General features: G+C 41.4%; 1 protein-coding gene across 1 annotated transcript in view; it reads right to left on the reverse strand.

Annotated features, from left to right (window-relative positions):
* abcg5 (ATP-binding cassette, sub-family G (WHITE), member 5) overlaps positions 1-23,153 on the reverse strand; it is a 49,955-nt gene that overhangs the window by 2,517 nt on the left and 24,285 nt on the right. The window contains exons 4-12 of the mRNA XM_085980385.1: positions 21,343-21,438; positions 20,495-20,627; positions 19,815-19,954; positions 17,175-17,304; positions 10,730-10,943; positions 9,280-9,485; positions 8,694-8,832; positions 5,468-5,653; positions 4,687-4,805 (exon numbers count right to left, since the gene is read on the reverse strand). Coding sequence (XP_085836511.1) covers positions 4,687-4,805; positions 5,468-5,653; positions 8,694-8,832; positions 9,280-9,485; positions 10,730-10,943; positions 17,175-17,304; positions 19,815-19,954; positions 20,495-20,627; positions 21,343-21,438 — 1,363 coding nt within the window. The remainder of the gene's footprint in view (positions 1-4,686; positions 4,806-5,467; positions 5,654-8,693; positions 8,833-9,279; positions 9,486-10,729; positions 10,944-17,174; positions 17,305-19,814; positions 19,955-20,494; positions 20,628-21,342; positions 21,439-23,153) is intronic.

A 23,153-nucleotide genomic window follows, 5' to 3' on the forward strand; every position in this document is an offset into this window, starting at 1 on the left:
CCTCCACGGCTCTCTGGGGCAGAGAATTCCACAGATTTACGACCCTCAGAGAGAAGAAACTCCTCCTCATCTCAGTTCTAAAAGGGCGACCCTTCTGAAACTATGCCCGAGTTCTAGATTTCCCCACGAGGGGAAACATCCTCTCTGCATCTACCTTGTCGAGCCCCCTCAGTATCATATGTTTCGATAAGATCACCTCTCATTCTTCTAAATTCCAATGAGTATAGGCTCAACCTTTCTTCATAAGTCAACCCCCTCATCTCTGGAATTAACCTAGTGAATCGTCTCTGAACTGCCTCCAATGCAAGTATATCCTTCCTTAAATAAGGAGACCAAAACTGTACGCAGTACTCCAGGTGTGGTCTCACCAATACCCTGTACAGTTGTAGCAGGACTTCCCTGCTTTTATGCTCCAACCCCCTTGCAATAAAGGCCAACACTCCATTTGACTTTTTGATTACTTGCTGTACCTGCATGCTAACTTTTTGTGTTTCATGCACAAGGACCCCCAGTAGCATTTTGTAATTTCCATTTAAATAATTTTCTTTTTTATTTTTCCTGCCAAAGTGGATAACCTCGCACTTTCCCACATTTTACTCCATCTGCCAAATGTTTGCCCACTCACTTAGCCTGTCTATATCCCTTTGCAGATTCTTTGAGTCCTCTGCACAACTTGCTTTCCCACCCATCTTTGTATCATCCGCAAACTTGGCTATATTACACGGTCCCTTCATCCAAGTCATTAATGTAGATTGTAAATAGTTGAGGCCCCAGCACCGATCCCTGTGGCACCCCACTAGTTACCGTTTGCCAACCGGAAAATGACCCATTTATCCCAACTCTCTGCTTTCTGTTAGTTAGCCAATTCTCTATCCATGCTAATATATTACCCCCAACTCCGTGAGCTCTTATCTTATGCAGTAACCTTTTATGTGACACCTTATCGAATGCTTTCTGGAAATCCAAATACACCACATCCACTGGCTCACTTTTGTCCACCCTGCTCATTACATCCTCAAAGAACTCCAGCAAATTTGTTAAACATGATTTCCCTTCCATAAAACCATGCTGACTCTGCTTGACTGCATTATGATTTTCCAAATGCTATGCTACTGCTTCCTTAATAAAGGACTCCAGCATTTTCCCAATGACAGATGTTAGGCTAACTGGTCTATAGTTTCCTGCTTTCTGTCTCCTTTCTTAAATAGGGGTGTTACATTTGTGTTTTCCAATCCACTGGGACCTCTCCAGAGTCCAGGGAATTTTGGTATATTGCAACCAATGCATCCACTATCTCTGCAGCCACTTCTTTTAAGACCCCGAGATGCAGGTCATCTGGTGCAGGGGACTTGTCATCTTTTAGTCCCATTATTTTACCAAGTACTTTTTCCTTAGTGATAGTGACCGTCTTTAGTTCCCCCCTCCCTGTGGCCCCTTGATTATCCATTATTGGGATGTTGTTAGTGTCTTCTACCGTGAAGACAGATACAAAATATTTGTTCAGAGTCTCTGCCATTTCCCTGTTCCCCATTATTAATTCCCCAGTCCCATCCTCTAAGGGACCAACGTTTACTTTAGCTACTCTCTTCCTTTTTATATACCTGTAGAAGCTCTTACTATCTGTTTTAATATTTCTTGCCAGTTTACTCTCATAATTCATCTCTTTTTTTTTTAGTCATTCTTTGCTGGTTTTTTAAAAATTTCCCAATCCTCTGGCCTCCCACCAATCTTGGCAACATTGTATTCCTTCGTTTTCAATTTGATACCATCCTTTACTTCCTTAGTTAGCCACGGATGGTGCTCCCTTCTCTTAAAATCTTTCTTTCTCACTGGAATATATTTTTGTTGGTCTGCGGGACCCTCTTGAGAAAATATTGCTCCTCATCCCTGTCTTAAATGGGCGACCCCATATTTTTAAACAGTGACCCCTAGTTCTAGATTCTCCCACAAGAGGAAACATCCTCTCCACATCCACCCTGTCCAGACCCCTCAGGATCTTATATGTTTCAATCAAGTCACCTCTTACTCTTCTAACTCCAGTGGATACAAGCCTAGCCTGTCCAACCTTTCCTCATAAGACAACCTGCCCATTCCAGGTATTAGTCTAGTAAACCTTCTCTGAACTGCTTCCAACGCATTTACATCCTTCCTTAAATAAGGAGACCAATACTGTACACAGTACTCCAGATGTGGTCTCGCCAATGCCCTATATAACTGAAGCATAACCTCCCTACTTTTGTATTCAATTCCCCTCGTAATAAACGATAACATTCTATTAGCTTTCCTAATTACTTGCTGTATACCTGCATACTAACCTTTTGCGATTCATGCACTAGGACACCCAGCTCCCTCTGCATCTCAGAGCTCTGCAATCTCTCACCATTTAGATAATATGCTTTTTTATTCTTCCTGCCAAAATGAACAATTTCATATTTTCCCCACAATATACTCCATTTGCCAGATCTTTGCCCACTCTCTTAACCTATCTATATCCCTTTGTAGCCTCCTTATGTCCTCTTCACAATTTACTTTCCTACCTATCTTTGTGTCATCAGCAAATTTAGCAACCATACCTTCGGTCCCTTCATCCAAGTCATTTATATAAATTGTAAAAAGTTGAGGCCCCAGCATTGATCCCTGTGGCACACCTCTCTTATATCTTGCCAACCAGAAAATGACCCATTTATGCCTACTCTGTTTCCTGTTAGCTAGCCAATCTTCCATCCATGCCAATATGTTATCCCCTACACCAGGAACCTTTATTTTCCACAATAACCTTTGATGTGGCACCTTATCAAATGCCTTCTGGAAATCTAAGTACAGTACATCCACTAGTTCCCCTTTATCCACAACACATGTTACTTCCTCAAAGAACTCCAATAAATTGGTTAAATATGATTTCCCTTTCACAAAACCGTGTTGACTCTGCCTGATTACCTTGAACTTTTCTTAGTGCCCTGCTATAACGTCTTTAATAATAGCTTCTAACATCTTCCCTATGACAGATGTTAAGCTAACTGGCCTGTAGTTTCCTGCTTGCTGTCTCCCTCCCTTTTTGAATAAAGGAGTTACATTTGTTATTTTCCAATCTAATGGAATCTAGGGAATTTTGGAAAATTAAAGCAAACGCATCAACTATCTCACTAGCCACTTCTTTTAAGGCCCTAGGATGAAGTTCATCAGGACCCGGGGACTTGTCAGCCGGCAGCTCCAACAATTTGCTCAGTATCACTTCCCTGGTGATTGTAATTTTCTTGAGTTCCTCCCTCCCTTCCATTTCCTGATTTACAGCTATTTCTGGGATGTTACTTGTATCCTCTATAGTGAAGACCGATGCAAAATACCTGTTCAATTCAACTGCCATCTCCTTATTTTCCATTATTAATTCCCCAGACTCACTTTTTATAGGACCAACGCTCACTTTGTTAACTCTTTTGTTTTTTAAATATCTATGGAAACTCTCGGTTTTTATATTTCTAGCTACTTTTCTCTCGTACTCTAATTTTTCTCTCCTTATTAATCTTTTAGCCATTCTTTGCTGTTTTTTATATTCTGTCCAATCTTCTGACCTGCCACCCATCTTTGCACAATTATATGCTTTTTCTTTAACTTTTTTAGTTAACCACAGATGGTGGGTCCTCCCCTTGGAATTTTTCTTTCTCGTTGGAATGTATATATTCTGTGTATTCTGAAATATCCCCTTAAATGTCTGCCACTGCAACTCTATTGACCTATCCCTTAACCGAATTTGTCAGTTCACTTTAGCTAGCTCTGCTTTCATGCCCTCATAACTGCCCTTATTTAAGTTTAAAATACTAGTCTTGGACTCACTCTTCTCTCCCTCAAACTGAATGTAAAACTCAATCATATTATGATCGTGCTACCTAGGGGCGCCTTCACTATGAGGTCATTAATTAATCCTATCTCGTTGCACAATACCAGGTCTAGTATAGCCTGCTTTCTGGTTTGCTCCAGAACGTGCTGATCTAAGAAACTATCCCGAAAAAATTCTATGAACTCATCTAGGCTACCTTTGCCCATCTGATTTTTCCAGTCTATATGTAGATTAAAATCCCCCATGATTATTGGCAATGTGATAGATTTTTGGACACTGACACACCACATCACCAGCAGCTCTTGCTATAAAGCTATGACCTGAAGTTTCTCAAGTCTTGGAGCTTGTATTGAACTTCATTGGAACAGTAGTTTTGTTTCTACTTAAATACAAATAATTTTTATGCATCTGGTGAGAATATAGCGTTCTATGTTAATACCAATTTAAATAATTAATTTTAAAACTACCAAATCTCCAACTTTAGATGATAGTAGCAAGAAACTTGGCAATTTCTTAAACTAATCTCTAAACATGCTATTTAACATGTTTGCCTCTTAGTATTTAACTGAGTTTTTTTAAGTAAGCTGTGCACCTGTCTATTAAGGCATACAGTTAATACAAGCCACAGCTAGCTGTTATCTTTTTATTAAGATTGTTCAAAACTTTGTGAAATATGCCCTTTATGGACGTGCAACAATTGTGAAACTAATGGCCCTACTTATCATAATATTGACCTTGAATCTAAAATCTAAGTGAGTAATCTTGAATGTTCAAGCAATTAAACTAACATAAATAAAGTGCAAAATTAATCTCAATTTATTTCATTACAACTCCTCAAATTAAACACTCACCATTGCCACATGTGAAATTTAAACCATAAAATTCATTAACCATCAGGACCTCTACTCCATATTTCTGAAATGTGAGATAACTCAGCCACCGGAATGGTTCGGGCATTTCTTCCGCACTCCTAAAATCATGAAATCAAAGCAAGCCAATATTAAATCATACAGTCTTACAGCAGCTTGTTTAACAGCTTGCTGAAATACAGCTTTCTCTTCCCACCAGTAAATAAAGTACTGTGTTAACTTACTTAACTTTAGCTCATTAGGTACATTATAGGCAGAGCTCACAAGAAAGTGTCAGAAACTTGAATGAAAACAACTTTTAGCAAAATGTCAGTCCCTTTAAGGATTGCTGGTTAGTCCACTCAATGTCCATTGGTATCTCAAAATTGCATTGGGTCCTACAACCTAATGCAATTTGCATCTTGACAGTATGCCCAAAACAGGCAGATGCAAGCGCTGCCCTCCTGAATGCCCTAAAAAATTATGGTGACAATATTGTAAGTGGTGGTGCACTGACATTTTCGGCCTGCTACCGCCCCATTCCTACCGGGCAGAGGCCATTAAATTCGGCTCTAATGTGTCCCTGAGTAATGAACCACTAATTGTTATAACAACTAGACTTTGTGACAATAAAGGACAGGCCACACACAGCTTCCCCTTAAAAGCAGAATCCTATATTGAGTGTTATATGGTTTAAAGCGCCAATCATTATGTAACAGCATATCCTCCAATTTATTGTAAGTAATGCTACAGGAGTCATATATTGCATTTCAAAACTTCTCACCTTAAGAAACCTGATCCGACTAGAATTCCTGCTACATTAATTAAAGCCACAGCACTGTTTGCTATATTTGGATTCTGAATAATACCAAGTAAGACCAGCGTCAGAAGTTCACCAACTAGATGCGGCACTATGAGTACAGCAAAGAAACAGCCAAACCGCTCCCACAATGGAAACATTCCCAAAGTCCTGAAAAACAAAGCCAAATAATTAAAATAAATTAAGAGCAACATTCCTCCTCTCTATTGGTAACATTTGCAGAGGTAAAATCATCATAATCCCTATAAATAGTTTACTGTACATAATAACCTGCAATATCTGTGTAGGAAATTAAGAAAAATAGGAAAAGTCAGGGATGAGATAGGTCATTCTGCAAATCAAAGCTCATCCCTATAGCACAAATGTATTTAGAATAAGCCAAATGTTTTTGCCTCTATCTTCTTGAGTGGTAAATTATTTCAAACATTTATCGCTGTTTGAGTGAAGTTGTTTTTCCTGACACCTGTTCAAAATTTACTTTTCACTAATTTTCATGCATGTCCTCTGTTCTTGGCATACTTTGAAGTAATAAGTTGCGTTTACCTTAGCCAAGCCATTTATTATTTCATATACTGCGATACGATTCCAGCTTAACCAACTTCTCTCAAGACTGATAAAACTTAAGCTTCTGTGGCCGGAATTTTCTGAGGTAAATGCAGGTGGGTTGGAGACTTTGGGGGGGGGGGGGGGGAGGAGAGTGAAAGTTGAAAAAAATGTGAACCCCAACCTGCTGGGGGGTGAGGGGAGGGCAGGCTGACAACCCATTGCCAAGAGGCGGGTTGGCAATTTACATATTATAATGAGGCCCGACGCCTCTATTTTAACCTGCTTTGCAGGTTTAACTGCAGGTGGCCAGGAACCTGGGGCTTGGGATTCCCGGTGCCTGCAACGGGGCGGCCTCAGCCTCGGGGAGCAATGCTTGTGGGCCAGGAGGAGCGGGGATGCTTCCTCCCGGCCCCCCGAGCTCCCCCATCATCAGTCTAGCCCTCCCCGGGGTCAGGGTTCAGACCCCCTCTGGGATCAGACCCCCCCCCCCCCTCAAGGCCTGGAACCCCACCCCCTGGGAGCGTGACTCGGCCCCAGGGATCGGACACCCCCGCCCCCCTGGGCTTGGGACCTACCCAGTCATCCTAGGCCCAGCACATACCTGTTGCTGGGGCCTCCTTCTCTGAACAACTGGAAGCCAGCCTGTCAATCAGCCTGACCTCCGGGCGGGGGAAACCGCCCCTGATGTCGCACGAATGCTGTGGAGTTAAATGCGAGTGGGACCCGGGAAAATCCAGCCCCTTGTCTTTCCTCATCTTTCATCTCCTTTACACTTGTGTTCCGCCTTCTGTTTTCTGCACCCTTTGTAATGCAAGTATATATATTTTTTTTTGTGAATTGGTAACCAAAACTAAACACTTGGGCCTGGAGTTTCCGCTCGGTTATGCTGGATTTTACGGTGCAATTCGCCCAAACTCAGTGAAACCAGTGCAAAAGATCAAGGAATATCAAGCACAAATTACAGCCAGCGCAAATCGAGTGTCTGCAATCTTTTGCGTTGGTTTCAAAAACATTGCGCTAGAACCCAGCCATGGCCACAAAACTGGTTACACCCCCCAGGATGAATTAATCACCATTGGGAGTTTCCGCTAACTGTGCTCGTTTGCAGGCCTTTGAGGAGGCTCTAAATATAAAGCTGGTTCTTTTGGGTGCAAGGACACTAATAGGCATGTTTTAAAAGTATGTGAATCTAATTTTTTTTAATTACTAAGAAACTGACTACAGTACCCCAGTATAACTAGCAAATGGTTCTGTATTTAAAAAAATCATCTTCAGTAATTTAAAATCAGGTTACTCACAGGTGGTGGATTAACACTGATTAAAAATGCTTATTTTTTATGATAAACCCATTTTCAGCTGTGTTAATCAAACTGCACCAAGTTACCATTCAAATATATGAAGGAATATTTCTTAAAGCAATTTTTTTTTTTTAATTACATTTTAAAACTCTGCCCGATTGCCCTGGTTCGTGGCAGATTTTGCATTTGATGATATGCAAATAAATTTGAGCAGATACTCGAGAAAAAAAAAACACTTTTCAAAACCAGTGCAATTTTTGGCACAATTTGCACCCGAATCGCCAATTGTGCCCAAAGCGGAAACTCTACCCTAGTATTCTAAGTAAGGTAAATTATGAGTTCACACCAAGACAATTTCTAAGTATTGTTACACATTTGCTAAAAACAATTAAAACATTGAGGAGAGAATTTCCTCAAGCCATTGAGGGTAATTTTTAATTTGGGCGATAGTGTAAAACGGCCGCTATCGAATCAGCTGCCCATTATACATCTCTTCAGATTGCCATTTCCATTGACTTCAATGGCGGCTGATTCAATATCGGCCATTTCACACAATCGTCCAAAGTCAAAATTACCCCCATTATGTGTTAAACACAGTAGGGAGATTTCCTCTGATCACTATTTTAGTGAAAGTGTAAACCGGTGCTTTAGATTTCTAGCAAAATTACAAAAGCAATCAGAGAACATCTATGACTCCACTAACACACAGCAACGAGAGGTGATCTTACCCCATAATTCACGATTACCCATAATTTAATTATTTTGTTTATTTACAATGTTTTAAGCTTAATTTTAATTTTTCTGCTTTTTTTTTTGTAGTACCCTACACCTCAGACTACTCCCAGGCAGCAATATGACTTGCTTCGGGCCAATGGTCCAGGCTAATTCCATCTTCATTCATTTCTATGAGAGACTATAGGTTTAAGTAAATGTATTTTAATTTTGGAGTTTCGCAGTAGATCCTTCACCCAACTGCCTTGCCATTGTAAAGGCTAATCTATTAACTATTCTTTTGTGCGGAGAAAGCAGCGGGGGAAAATATCACATTCAAATCCAAGACTCCTGTTATTGTAATTATGATGCCATTTTGTATGACCGCTTGCTTTATATCCCTTCTTAAATGTGCATTCTTTTTGAAGTGCACAAAACAATTTGGGAAAATAATAGTACATTGTATATTTAAAAAGAGTGCAAAGTAATAATATCAATATTAGAGTATTAAACTAATATTTATTCAATCACCTTACCCAAGTAAAACCATAGATTTTTACTTCAAGTCATTGTTCCGCACTGGCACAGCACATTCATCCCCAAAATGCTCCTGTGATAGGTGAAACAATTCTTACCAGTAGACAAAGAAGCTGTAAATAGCCACACTGACGATGCTGAAGGGAAGGATATGGATGATGTAGGCTATTAACATTAGCCATTTCTGATACAGACCATCCGTACTTTCCTGGTCGCCAATTGCCCGTAATGAAGGATCTTAAGTTTTACAAAAAAGATAAATATTATTGAGGTACCAGTTTTATTAAAAGAAACAATAGTTCAGACTTGTAAATACTAAATTACAGAGTTTTTAGCAATGAAAATACACCAGATTATTAAAAAAAGCTTGCACATGAGCAGTTTCTGTACAGCTGCCAGAACTTTGCAATCTATCCCTTAATGTAAGTGGGACAGATTTTAGACCGCCAGGAGTCAACATAGTCACAAAGAGCCATTTCTATTTGAAGAGGTTCTGTACAATATAAACTGGCTATAAACTGATCTTTGTTCTGAGGTACTGAAAATGCTACAAACAACTGAAGTTGAACCTTCTGATCTTTCCGTTACTCTTTTGAAGGCACAATTTTTTAACATGCCACCTGTTCAGTCAAACTAAATGAACTACTTACAAAGCTATAAACCAAAACATGATTAGTGACGTACATAAAGCGACAGCATTCAGCATCCCAGTATAGGGTGAGGTACCTATGCTTTGGTAGATGATCCCAATTCGGTCTTGCACTGCACCCTTTGATGGATCGCTATTCAGCTTCATCAAGAAGAACACTACAAACAGACCATAGAGAAGATTTTGGGAGAGTCGCATAATAATCCCAGTCTTGTTTCTTGATAAATTCCTTGCAATTCGCCTGCATTGAAAAATGAGAAGCAATTGGTCCTTTTATTTACAAGTCAGCAAAATATACTAAAGAATGCAAAAAATTATTTTCACAAAGAAATAATACCTTGTATATAATAAACTTCAAACTTATATTTTGTTAAAGATACTGTATTTGTTCTCCACCTTCCATTTTTTAAATTAGCTTTATCCTAAGTCGATGGTGGCACTCCACCATGGAGCAGGTTTGTACTAATAATTGCCTTCAGGGTGAATTCCTAGTTCGAGTCATGCCACCATGGGGAAGCATCAAAATGAAGAACAGACTACCATTTCCTCACAGGGAGGGAAGAACTGGAGAGTCAAGCTGTCCTGATGCATCTACGAGTAACCTACAACACAGCAGCAATGGTGAAGCACCTCTGCATCTCTCCTCTTACCCAGATACAGCACCTGCCATGGGAAGAATACAGCAGGGCAAATAGGGCAGAAATAGAATATAATTTACCAGTAGGAGCTGAGCATGAGTGGCATGGATTGATTTCACCCCAGACTTTTGCCTTTCTTCTGATCTTGAATATTCCCCCAACTTATCACATAGGTAGTTAATACACAAAGTCACCTCCCACCATCCATTGGAAGGTAACATTACAAAATTCTAAGTATTTGTCATTTTTTCAGTAAGATGTGTGTTATTTTTTGATATAATAAAGTAGAACCTTTTTAATCTGTAAAAAAACAACAGCATGCACAGGTACAATTCTACATTATGGAATGGTAGTGTAGTGGTTATGGTACTGGACTAGTAATCCAGATGCCTGGACTAATAATAAAGAAACTGTTAATCTTTACCCATGTTTTATCAGTATAATAAAGTGTGTTTCCATTCATCAAAAGTCAAAATTCACACTAGACACTAAACACCAATATGCATTGCTAAACTTAAAACATTAGAAGCCCAATAGACTCCCTGTACTTGCACCATGTGGAAACTATTATTGTTAGAGACTACTGACTCCAACTTCCACATGACAAAAAAATAAAATGCAGTAAAGACCACATTTTACCGTGCACTAGCTTGGGACAGCAAAAGGGCTTAATGACAGTCTTGGGACATGGACTGCAAAAATGTTTAGCAAACTTAATCTCTCACTAGTGAAAACTCTAAATCTGTACTATCTTGATATCTAATCCATTTTAAAATAAATCATGTACGCAATATACTGTATGTTGTAATATACAATATATGAATGCAAGTTGTTGTAATAGGTTTACCTGATCAGTATCCAGAGTTTGATGGCTGTGTTTGGAGAAGCTGTGCTCTTGAAAGGAATGGATGACGATCGTTTTGTTTGCTTTGCTGCTTTAATATTCTCCAGTACATTGTTAAATATATTTGAATTTCGATATGAGAATGAAATTTCTTGGACTCTGCTGTAAGTCTCAATTTCTCTCTCCCTGCTTCTTGTGTCAACGGAAGTCAGATCCACTGTAAAATTTTAACAGGAACAAATTAACAGATGTGCAAATGTTTTTTTCTGGTGTGTTCAATTTATATCAAACGAATTGATGTTAAACCTGTATATGGTATATCCGCCCATATGGAAATCAATTTTAAACATGGGACTGGAACTAAAGCTTGAACATTATGGTCATTGAAAGTGCGTAAACCAGCAAGAATTGTTTATGCAAGGGTGGCAAAAATCACAAGTTTATTAACTTGCTCATTTTCTGCCCATTCTGCACTTTGTATGATATTCCTGAATGTGTCAACAACAACAACTTGTATTTATATAGCACCTTTATCGTAGTAAAACGTCCCAAGGCGCTGCATAGGAGTATTTTAAGACAAAAAATTTGACACCGATCCACATAAAGGATAAATTAGGGCAGGTGACCAAAAGCTTGGTTAAAGAGGCAGGTTTTAAGGAGCGCCTTAAAAGGAGGAAAGAGAGGTAGCGAGGCGGACAGGTTTAGGCAGGGAATTCCAGAGCTTAGGGCCTAGGCAACAGAAGGCACAGCCACCAAAGGTTGAGCGATTATAATCAGGGATCCGCAAGAGGCCAGGATTAGAGGAGCGCAGATATCTCGGGGGGGGGGGGGGGGGGGGGGTGGTTTGTGGGGCTGAAGGTAATTACAGAGATAGGAAGGGGCGAGGCCATGGAGGTATTTGAAAACAAGGATGAGAATTTTGAAATTGAGGAGCTGCTTAACCGGAAGCCAATGTAGGTCAGTGAGCACAGGGGTGATAGGCGAACGGGACTTGGTGCGAGTTAAGTCTAGAGGTAACAAAGGCATGGATGAGGGTTTCAGCAGCGGATGAGCTGAGGCAAGGGCGGAGATGGGTGATGTTACGGAGGTGGAAGTAGGCGGTCTTTGTTATGCTGCGACGTGGTCGGAAGCTCATTTCAGGGTCAAATAGGACACCAAGGTTGCGAACAGTGTGGTTCAGCCTCAGACAGATGTTAGGGAGAGGGATGGAGTCAGTGGCTAGGGAATGGAGTTTGTGGCGGGGACCGAAAACAATGGCTTTGGTTTTCCCAATATTTAATTGGAGAAAATTTTTGCTCATCCAGAACTGTATGTCGGACAAGCAGTCTGACAATTTAGACACCGTGGAGGGCTCGAGAGAAGAGGTAGTGAGGTAGAGCTGGGTGTCGTCAGCGTACATGTGGAAACTATCGCTTTGTTTTTGGATGATGTTGCCAAGGGGCAACATGTAGATGAAAAATAGGAAGGGGCCAAGGATAGGTCCTTGGGGGACACCAGAGGTAACGATGCGGGAGTGGGAAGAGAAGCCGTTGCAGGTGATTCTCTGGTTACGATTAGATAGATAAGAATGGAACCAGGCGAGTGCAGTCCCACCCAGCTGGACGACGGTGGAGAGGCGTTGGAGAAGGATGGAGTGGTCAACCGTGTCAAAGGCTGCAGACAAGTCAAGAAGGACGAGGAGGGATAGTTTACCTTTGTCACAGTCACAAAGGATGTCATTTGTGAATTTGATGAGAGCTGTTTCGGCACTGTGGTGGAAACCTGATTGGAGGGATTCAAACATGGAATTGCGGGAAAGTTGGGCACGGATTTGGGAGGCAACAACACGCTCAAGGACTTGAGAGGAAAGGGAGGTTGGAGATGGGGCGGTAGTTTGCAAGGACAGAGGGATGAAGGTTTGTTTTTTTGAGGAGAGGGGTGACGACGGCAGATTTGAGAGAGAGGGGGACAGTACCTGAGGGGAGAGAACCGTTAACAATATCAGCTAACATGGGAGCCAGAAAAGGAATTTGGGTGGTCAGTTTGGTGGGAATAGGGTCAAAGGAGCAGGAGGTGGGTCTCATAGACAAGGTGAGCGCAGAGGGGTCATGAGGGGAGATCGGAGAGAAACTGGAGAAAGATGTGAGTTCAGGGCTAGGGCAGGGGGGAACCTTAGAGGAAGTTTGGCCCGGTGGGCTTGGGGAAGGAAGGGAAGTGGCAGAGGCAGCTGAACGGATGGTCTCAACCTTAGAGACAAAGAAGCCCATGAGCTCCTCACATTCGTTATCGGAAGTGAGGGTGGAGGAGACAGGGGAGAGGGGTTTAAGACGGTTAGCAGTAGAGAATAGGAGCCGGGGTTTATCTTTGCATTCCAGAATGATTCTGGAATAGTGAATAGTGTCATTATACATTTAAATTTAAAAGTTTCATGATACATTTAAATCCAATGTAAAATAGCTATTAATTGGGGACCTGTGACATTCCACACATACAGTACACTAACCTGACCCATTTCAAATTGGCACTAAAGGCAAGCCTGATTTTGGCATGTGGCAAAGGGATTCCTTGTCACTGCACTGTTCAATTGCAAGCTCCAGGGATTGCTTTCCTTGCTCTGCTTACACACTGTTCAATGTTCAGCAGAAGCAATTATGGAGCTGTGACATCTGTTTCAAGGAGCCTTGCAGCCAACCTCCACCACAGGGACTGCTCTGCTAGTGGTAATCAAGGTGATCGCTTTCCTCAACGCTGGGAGTGTGAGCAGTATTGGAGATCTGCTCCTGGTTTTAATCAAGTAAATATGTCAAATCAAAAGCAGATACTACCGAGCTAGTTTAATCCTTAGACTACCAACAGTTTCACAGAAAGTCCTGCCTTCCTGGGCTAATCCCTTTTTGTTTTTATTCTACCCATCTTGCCCCAATTGCCCACCCATAAGGAAAACGCAAGAAAAGTCAATGAAAAGACAAAAGTCACCAAGAACAGCATTAGTATAAGACCGCTGATTCTCTTGAACAAGTATCTGTGTATAGCATAGGATGCCTAAAAAGTGAAGGGAAAAATAACTAAATAGGGAGGGGGGTGGGAACATCTTACACTTATATAGTGCTTTTAAAGTAGTGAAACACCCCAAAGATCCTCCAAAGGTGCATATCAGATAGCAAACCAGGGCAAGCAAAAGGCTGAAGGCATGTTTGAACTCTGTACTCTCACCACCAATTCTATCCCCCTCCATGGCTATTGTCTCAGGTTGAACCAGACTCTTTGCAATTTCAGCGTCCTATTCGACCACAAGCTGAGCTTACAACCTCACATACTCTCCATTATAAAGCCCGTGTACTTCTACCTCTGTAACATCACCCACCTCTATCCCTGCTTCAGCCCATCTGCTGCTGAAACACTCATCCCTGGCCATGTCACCTCCAGACTTGACTATTCCAATGTGCTCCTGGCTGGCCTCCCATCCTCCACCCCTGTAAATTCCAGCTCATCCAAAACTCTGCTGCCCATATCCAATTGCACACCAAGTTCCATTCACCCATCAGCCCTGTTCTCCCTAACCTATATTGGTTCCAGGTCCACCTCCAATTCAAAATCATCATCATCATGTTTAAATCTCTTCATGGCCTTATCCCTTCCTATCTCTATAACCTCCCCCAGCCCTACAACCCCCTCCCCACCCCGAACTATATTCCTCTGACCATGTCCTTTTCTGCTTCCCACCGCACCTTTGCCCCACCATTGACGGCTGTGCCTTCAGCTGGATAGGCCCCACGCTCTGGAATTCCCTCCCTAAACCCATCTGTCTCTCCACCTCCCACACCTTTTTTAAGGCCCTCCTTAAAACCTACCTCTTTGACCTATCTTTTAATCACCCATCCTAATATCTCCTTCTTTGTCTCAATGTCCATTTTTGTTTGATTACATCTCTATGAAGCATCTTGGAATGGTTTTCTTTATTAAAGGTGCTATATAAAACCAGGTTGTTGTTGTTAGTAAGTTTTGAACAGATTTTTAATGCTTTTTGAATATCTAAAAGACTATACAAATCAGAACAGAAAATTCTGCAAAAGCAAAAAGGTGAATCAGTAGCTGAAAGAGAAAGATCTATATTTCTGGTATAACTCTTCATTATTACAGCCAGAGCCAAAATGTTATCATAGAATCATAGAATGGTTACAGCACAGAAGGAGGCCATTTGGCTGGCTCTCTGCAAGAGCACTTCAACTAGTCCCACTCCCCTGCAAATTTCTTTCCTTCAGGTACTTATCCAATTCCCTTTTGAAAGCCGTAATTGAATCTGCCTCCACCACCCTCTCAGGCAGTGCGTTCCAGATCCTAACCACTCGCTGCGTAAAAAAGTTTTTTCTCATGTCGCCTTTGGTTCTTCTGCCAATCACCTTAAATTTGTGTCTTCTGGTTTTTGACCTTTCCGCCAATGAGAATAGTTTCTCTCTATCTGCTCTGTCTAGACCCCTCATGATTTTGAACACCTCTATCAAATCTCCACTCAACCTTCTCTGCTGTAAGGAGAACAACCCCAGCTTCTCCAGTCTATCCATGTAACTGAAGTCCCTCATCCCTGGAACCATTCTTGTAAATCTTTTCTCCAAGGCCTTCACAGCCTTCCTAAAGTACAGTGCCCAGTTGAGGCTGAACCAATATTTTATAAAGGTTCATCATAACTTCTTTGCTTTTGTACTCTATGCCTCTATTTATGAAGCCCAGGATCTCGTATGCTTTTTAACCGCTTTCTCAACCTGCCCTGCCACCTTCAACGATTTGTGCACACATACCCCCAGGTCTCTCTGTTCATGCACCCCCTTTAGAATCATACCCTTTAGTTTATATTGCCTCTCCTCATTCTTCCTACCAAAATTTATCACTTCGCACTTTTCTGCGATAAATTTCATCTGCCACGTGTCCGCCCATTTCACCAGCCTGTCTATGTCCACTTGAAGTCTATCACTATCCTCCTTACTGTTCACTATACTTCCAAGTTTTGTGTCATCTGCACATTTTGAAATTGTGCCCTGTACACCCAAGTCCAAGTCATTAATATAAATCAAGAAAAGTAGTGGTCCTAGTACCGACCCCTGGGGAACACCACTGTATATCTTCCTCCAGTCCAAAAAACAACCGTTCACCACTACTCTCTGTTTCCTGTCACTTTTGTATCCATGCTGCCACTGTCCCTTTTATTCCATGGGCTTCAACTTTGCTGGCAAGCCTATTATGTGGCACTTTATCAAACGCCTTTTGGAAGTCCATGTACATCACATCAACCTCATTGCCCTTATCAACCCTCTTTATCACCTCATCACAAAACTCAATCAAGTTAGTTAAACACGATTTGCCTTTAACAAATCCGTGCTGGCTTTCCTTAATTAATCCACACTTGTCCAAGTGACTGTTAATTCTGTTCCGGATTATCGTTTCTAAAAGCTTCCCCACTACCGAGGTTAAACTGACTGGCCTGTAGTTGCTGGGTTTATCCCTACACCCTTTTTTGAACGAGGGTGTAACATTTGCAATTCTCCAGTCCTCTATCACCACCCCCGTATCTAAGGAGGCACCACCCCCGTATCTAAGGAGGGTTGGAAGTTTGTGCGGGCCAGAACTTCGGGTCCCCACGGGTGAGTACGCGCTGGGTATTCACGCGTAGGCCCAACGAAAGTGCCGGTTTTGTGCGTGCACTGTGCATGCGCGGGAAACCGGAACTTCCGTTCCCTTAAAGGAAGGGGTTCACAGGTCAAACGCATGCGCCGGAGAGGCAGCGCGTACGCCTGGAACTTCCGGTTTTTTTGCAGGTTTCTCCGGGAGGGTAAGTCTCCAGGAGCTACGCTTGTAAAAAGCAGTGGCAAGGCCTGCTTTTAACAAGGTAAGTGATGAATTAAGTTCAATTAAAACATTTTTTTCACAGGTTTATTATTTTTAAATACTTTAAAGAAAGGTAAGTTTATTTTTAGCCCTGTTAGAAACTGTAATTAATTTTTTCAAAAATTGTAATTATTGTTTAAAAGTTATTTTATGTAATTTATAGTTATTTTAAAAATGTGATTAAAAAAAAAAATTACTTGAAGTTTTAGTGATGTTTTGGGGCTAAATTGTATTCATAGATTTGACAGGTCTTCCTGTCAAATCTATGAATACAGATTCCCTGCTACCATTGGCTCTCCATGGCCCACGTGATCCCAGGGGATGCTTCGAACTAACTGCGCCCCGGGATACGCAAGCACTGCGCGCCGGCAGTTGGAGCAGGCCCAGGATCGGACTCCCATGCGGGCCCACAGCACAACGGCCAGCGCGCAAGGTAAGTGCAGGTCGGAGGCTTGCACCCGACCCGAATTTCTGGGCCATTATCTTTCTCTTTTAGAAGCTGCTAAACCTGCTGTGCATTCCCAGCATGTTGAGTTTTTGATTTCCGATTTACAGTGTTCATGGCTCACATACAAGAAAGATTACTTACCATATAAATCAAACGGGTTGCAGTATTCCGGACACTGGTAACCACAACTGCTGAAAAATTCTACCATTTCTGCAGTTCCACCACAAAACACCAACTCTCCACGGGTCATTATGCCAATTCTGTCAAACAACTTGAGAAATGTGCGAAACAATAAATTAAGCAGTAGTGTACATGTACCATTGAAAAACAGACTCCCCTGAAATAGGGATAAATACAGTAAATAAGAACACAAGAACATAAGAAATAGGAGCGGGAGTAGGCCATTTGGCTCTTCGAGCCTGCCCCGCCATTCAATGAGATCATGGCTGATCTTCTGCCTCAACTCCATTCACCGGCCCTATCGCCATATCCCTTGATGCCTTTACTAGTCAGAAATCTATCAACTTCTGTTTTGAATATAACCAATGACTGAGCCTCCACAGCCCTCTAGGGTAGGGAATTCCAAAGATTCACCACCGTGTGTGAAGAAATTTCTTATCTCAGTCCTGAATGGCCTATCCTTTATCTTGAGGCTGTGGCCCCTGATTCTAGACTCCCCAGCCAAGGGAAACATTCTCCCAGCATCCACCCTATCAAGCCCTGTAATAATTTTGTATGCTTCAATGAGATCCCCTCTCATTCTTCTGAATTCAAGAGAATACAGGCCTAGTTTACTCAATCTCTTCTCATACGACAGTCCTGCCATCCCAGGAATCAATCTTGTGAACCTTCGTTGCACTCCCTCTATGGCAAGTATATCCTTCCTTAGGTAAGGAGACCAAAATTGTACACAGTACTCCAGGTGTGGTCTCACCAAGGCCCTATATAATTGGAGTAAGACTTCTTTACTCCTGTACTCAAATCCTCTTGTAATGAAGGCCAGCATACCATTTGCCTTCCTAATGGCTTGCTGCACCTGCACATTCACTTTCAGTGACTCATGTACAAGGACACCCAGGTCTCTTTGAGCATCTGCATTCCCCAATCTTTTACCATTTAGGAAATACTCTGCCTTTCTGTTTTTTCTACCAAAGTGGATAACCTCATGTTTATCCACATTATATTCCATCTGCCATGTTCTCGCCCACTCACTGAGCCTGTCGAGATCCCTTTGAAGCCGCTTCACATCCTCTTCGCAACTGACATTGCCACCTAGCTTTGTATCATCAGCAAATTTGGAAATGTTACATTTAGTCCCCTTATCCAAATCATTGATATAGATTGTGAATAGCTGGGGCCCAAGCACCGATCCTTGCAGTACCCCACTAGTCACTGCCTGCCATCCTGAAAAAGACCCATTTATCCCTACTCTTTCTTTTCTGTCTGTTAACCAATTCTCAATCCATGCGAGTATACTACCCCCAATTCCATGTGCCCTAATTTTGTTCACCAACCTCTTGTGTGGGGCCCTATCCAAGGCCTTCTGAAAATCCAGATACACATTTGTCTACTCCACTAGTTACATCCTCAAAGAACTCCAATAGGTTTGTCAAACAGGATTTCCCTTTCATAAAGCCATGTTGACTCTGCCCAATCTTACTATTAGTTTTTAAGTGCCCAGTTATTGCATCCTTTATAATAGATTGCATAATGCAGGAATGCTCTCTGATAGTGTCTCATCCACAGCATTAACCCATCTTTCTCTTTCAGATCCCAACTGAGCAGCTGTGCATTGCCAACATTTTCTACTTATATTTCAGACTTCTGTCATTTGTGTTTTCTCCTTTTTATTTCTCATGAAAATATGTCTATTTTGGTATGCTTAAGATAGTTTTTAGCATTCCATCCGCACTGGTATTTAGAAAGTCGGTTAGGACTTGGTAAGATCAAATTGAAAACCATTTTTAAAAGTACTGATGCCAAGTAAGAAGCAGCTAAGTTGTGTCTTTCTGATAATCAGCCAGTCAATGGGAATGTAATATATATACTGTATTTATTTGAACAGCCAGTGGTCATTTTACCTGCTACATTCCCTGGAATTTGTACTTGTGGATTTTGCTTTCTGCAGGTATTGCAAATCAGATAATATATTTTATTTAATTATTACTATAAAGTCCTATGTCTAAGACACCATTATGTCCTGTAAATATAAGGAGCTTCTTATACATAGATGCCATGTATATTTCAGAGCTTACATATCCATTGAGCATCATACAATAAAGGTTACTGATGTTGTTTTAATAATTACCAATTGGTCTGCTAACTGCATGAGGTATTTGTCATAATTAAAATAATGAAAAACTTCATTTACAGCATTTGACTCCAAATGGTGGATGAATAATCTGTATCAAATTTCTTAAATTTTGACTTATTATATGGGAGTATCTTTTTTTTGTAAAAAAATAGTAGTTTTATCCCTGTGATATGTTAGAATCAGCACTCCAAGCAGGTAAACATGCATTTAGTCCAGCATCAGATCATACAACTCTGAGACAGTTGGAAGAGATTTTCTTTAGGTGCTACTTGCAACAAAATTGTTCTTTCTAAACTGCAAGTTTAGGATTTTGCTACAAATAGCACACATAGACTATTTCCCCCAATATTTCAGAGTACAAATGCACTGCCCTACCTAAGCAAATAAACTGTAAACTTGTAGTGAGATCACACTCATTCCTCGATCCCCTTAATTTGGCAAACCTTAATCATTGACAGCATGCTCACCTTGAAAAGTTCTGATCTAGGTTGATGAATTGTTACGATGACGATTCGATTTTTGTGAGCTAGTTCAGAAAGCAAGACAATAATCTGGTTGGACGTCATACTGTCCAGGCCTGTGGTTGGTTCATCGAGCAAAATGACTTCTGATTTTAAAAAAACTGAAATTTATTGAAGTGTAATATATACTGTACATAGAATATCACAGTAATGCCCAACAGTGTCTTCACTGATAATATTGCAAGAATGAGCTTTGGTCCTTCACCAAGATTTCTCAATTTAAAAAAATAGCATTCCAAAAAAAGGTTAGAAGTTTCTTGTCAACGTAGCACAACCGTTTGAAAGGTAAAACTGTAGCGTTAAAAAAAAAAAATCACTTGTAAATGATACAATAACTTCAGATAACATACTCTTTAGTTGCTGGTTCAGAATTATAACTGCTAAATGAATGCAAAGAAAAGGAAAAGACTAGTCAAATAATCAAATATTTTAAATATAGAAGTAAATTCAGTTTCAAAGCTGTGACCAATTATTGTGGGCTCAGACTAAAATCCAGCTTTCCTCCCATTATATTTGAATTCAAAACCCTCAATTAAATTACTACTTTTTTAATCATTCCCAGGTATTCTTTAAAGCATCACATTAAAGCAAAAGTGGATTAAAATTATATTAAAACACGGTCTTACTGGGATCTTGGAGAAGCTGTGCTGCTATAGAGACCCGACGTCTTTCACCACCAGAAATCCCCCGAAAAACACGGCCTCCAATCACGTGATTGGCTACATGACTCAGGCTGAGCTCTAACATGACAGACTTCACCTACAGACACCGGCATACAAGATCTATTAATGCATTTTTCATTGTGTTTCAACCCTATAGTCAACCATAGCCTTGCAATGCCTTTACCAGGTAAATCACATTTTAAAAGCATAGCACTGAAACATGCAGTCTTATGCCCAAGCGAAGTGATACTACAGCAAAGAATGGTACCTAAATCTTCTCTCTATATTAATATAATTCTTCAACAAATCAATTAAGAACTAAAATCTACAGCAGTTCCTGGAGACTGTCAGAGAATGTGTGTGTAAAAGCCAAGTGTACTTTATTTGCACTTGCAGAGTCCATTTCAAGCACTCTCAGGTCAGGAGTAGCACCAATTAGATGCGGAGTAAAGCTCTCTCTGCTGTGCTCCAACAATGTATATAACTCTAATCTTGAAACGGGACCCTCTTCTACACCAGTGTAACATTTCCATTTCCCACAACAGTTATGCTTGTGACTTCTTTTACTGAGATCTCCATTTAGGTCAAAAGAATTACCAGTTTTGTGCTGTGGATGCATGCCTAGTAGGAACTGGGTTGAGAACATTGAAATTAATTATTTATTCTGCTAGCAAAAGACCTCTGTAAAGCAGTGGCAATATGACAAAAGTATTACACTAATAGTATCTATAACTCCGTATGTTGCCACTGACAATAGCCTTTCAAAAATAGTGAGTTTTTGGGATAACCCTGATTCAAAAAACAAAGCGTACCTTTTTTTTGATGATATTAGAATGTCCACGAAGTGTTAGTAAGGCTGTGTAAGTCAGTGTTTCCTCCACTGTGAGGTAGCTGAGTAAATTGTCACTCTGAAGAAGAAAAAGGAATGAGTGCAGTGAGTTCACCTTGGAAATTATACACGGACTTGCTGTCTAATTTACAGAAATGACTGTTCCTTAGTCCTTATGCAGTAAAATCATTCACACAAGTATATTTCCCTCTTTCCCTGAAGACAGTGACTCATGCTGTGTGTGTGTGTGTGTGGGAGTGGTTGGGCAGCACGGTGGCATAGTGGTTAGCACTGTTGCCTCACAGCGCCAGGGACCCGGGTTCAAATCCGGCCTCGGGTGACTGTCTGTGTGGAGTTTGCACATTCTCCCCGTGTTTGCGTGGGTTTTCTCCGGGTGCTCCGGTTTCCTCCCACAGTCCAAAGATGTGCGGGTTAGGTTGATTGGCCATGATAAAAATTGACCCTTAGTGTTAGGGGGGATTAAATGCGTGGGGTTACGGGGATAGGGCTTGGGTGGAATGGCTGTCGGTGTAGGGACTGGGTGCTAGGGTTTGGATGATCAGCCATGATCTCGTTGAATGGTGGAGCAGGCTCGAAGGGCCGAATGGCCTACTCCTGCTCCTATCTTCTATGTTTCTATGTTGTGTGGGTTCGCGGTTGTGTGGGTTCGCAACCTTAGTGTCATATTTGACCCTGAAATGAGCATCCGACCACTTATCCACACCAATACTAAGACCGTCTATTTCCACCTCCGTAACATCGCCCGTCTCCGCCCTTGCTTCAGCTCATCTGCTGCTGAAACCCTCATCCATGCCTTTGTTACCACTAGACTTGACTATTCCAACGCACTCCTGGCCGGCCTCCCGTATTCTACCCTACATAAACTTGAGGTCATCCAAAACTCTGCTGCCCATGTCCTAACCCGCACCAAGTCGCGTTCACCCATCATCCCTGTGCTCACTGACATACATTGGCTCCCGGTTAAGCAATGCCTCGATTTTAAAATTCTCATCCTTGTTTTCAAATCCCTCCATGGCCTTGTCCCTCCCTATCTCTGTAATCTCCTTCAGCCCCACAACCCTCCGAGATATCTGCGCTCCTCTAATTCTGGCCTCTTGAGCATCCCTGATTTTAATCGCTCCACCATTGGTGGCCGCCCCTTCCACTGCCAAGGCCCTAAGCTCTGGAATTCCCTCCCTAAACCGCTCTGCTTCTCTACCTCTCTTTCCTCCTTTAAGATGCTCCTTAAAACTTACCTCTTTAACCAAGCTTTTGATCATCTGCCCTAATTTCATCTTATGTGGCTCAGTGTCAAATTTTGTTTTATAACGCTCCTGTGAAGCGCCTTGGGATGTTTTACTATGTTAAAGGTGCTATATATATATATTATATATATATATACACATACACACATATTGTTGTTGTTGTTGTAGGGAGACGGTGGCTGGGAGAGGGGGAAGAGGAAGGTATAGTCCACATGTGGCAGCAGCCCTTCTGGTACCTTGCCCAAGAAGCCAATCTTTCTGCGTGAGTCTAGAAGGTATGTGTTAACCTAGGTGGTGCATACCAGTAGGCTGTTCAACTGCAAAATATCATTACAGCCAAACATCATCAGACATCCACATATATATATTTTCCATTATGGGTTACTGGACAATAAGCTGCAATGGTAACTGTTGATTGATTTTTCCACTTTCATGCAGATGGGCACAAATGCTGGTTGTAGCATTCTATATTTTGCCCTGAGTGAGATCAACTAATTCAGAACAGACCAGGTATCTATTATTTCTTAGC

This window comes from Somniosus microcephalus, chromosome 3 (assembly GCF_052327205.1).
Source record: "Somniosus microcephalus isolate GS21.2 chromosome 3, FLI_Smic_1.0, whole genome shotgun sequence".
Classification (NCBI taxonomy): Eukaryota; Metazoa; Chordata; class Chondrichthyes; order Squaliformes; family Somniosidae; genus Somniosus; species Somniosus microcephalus.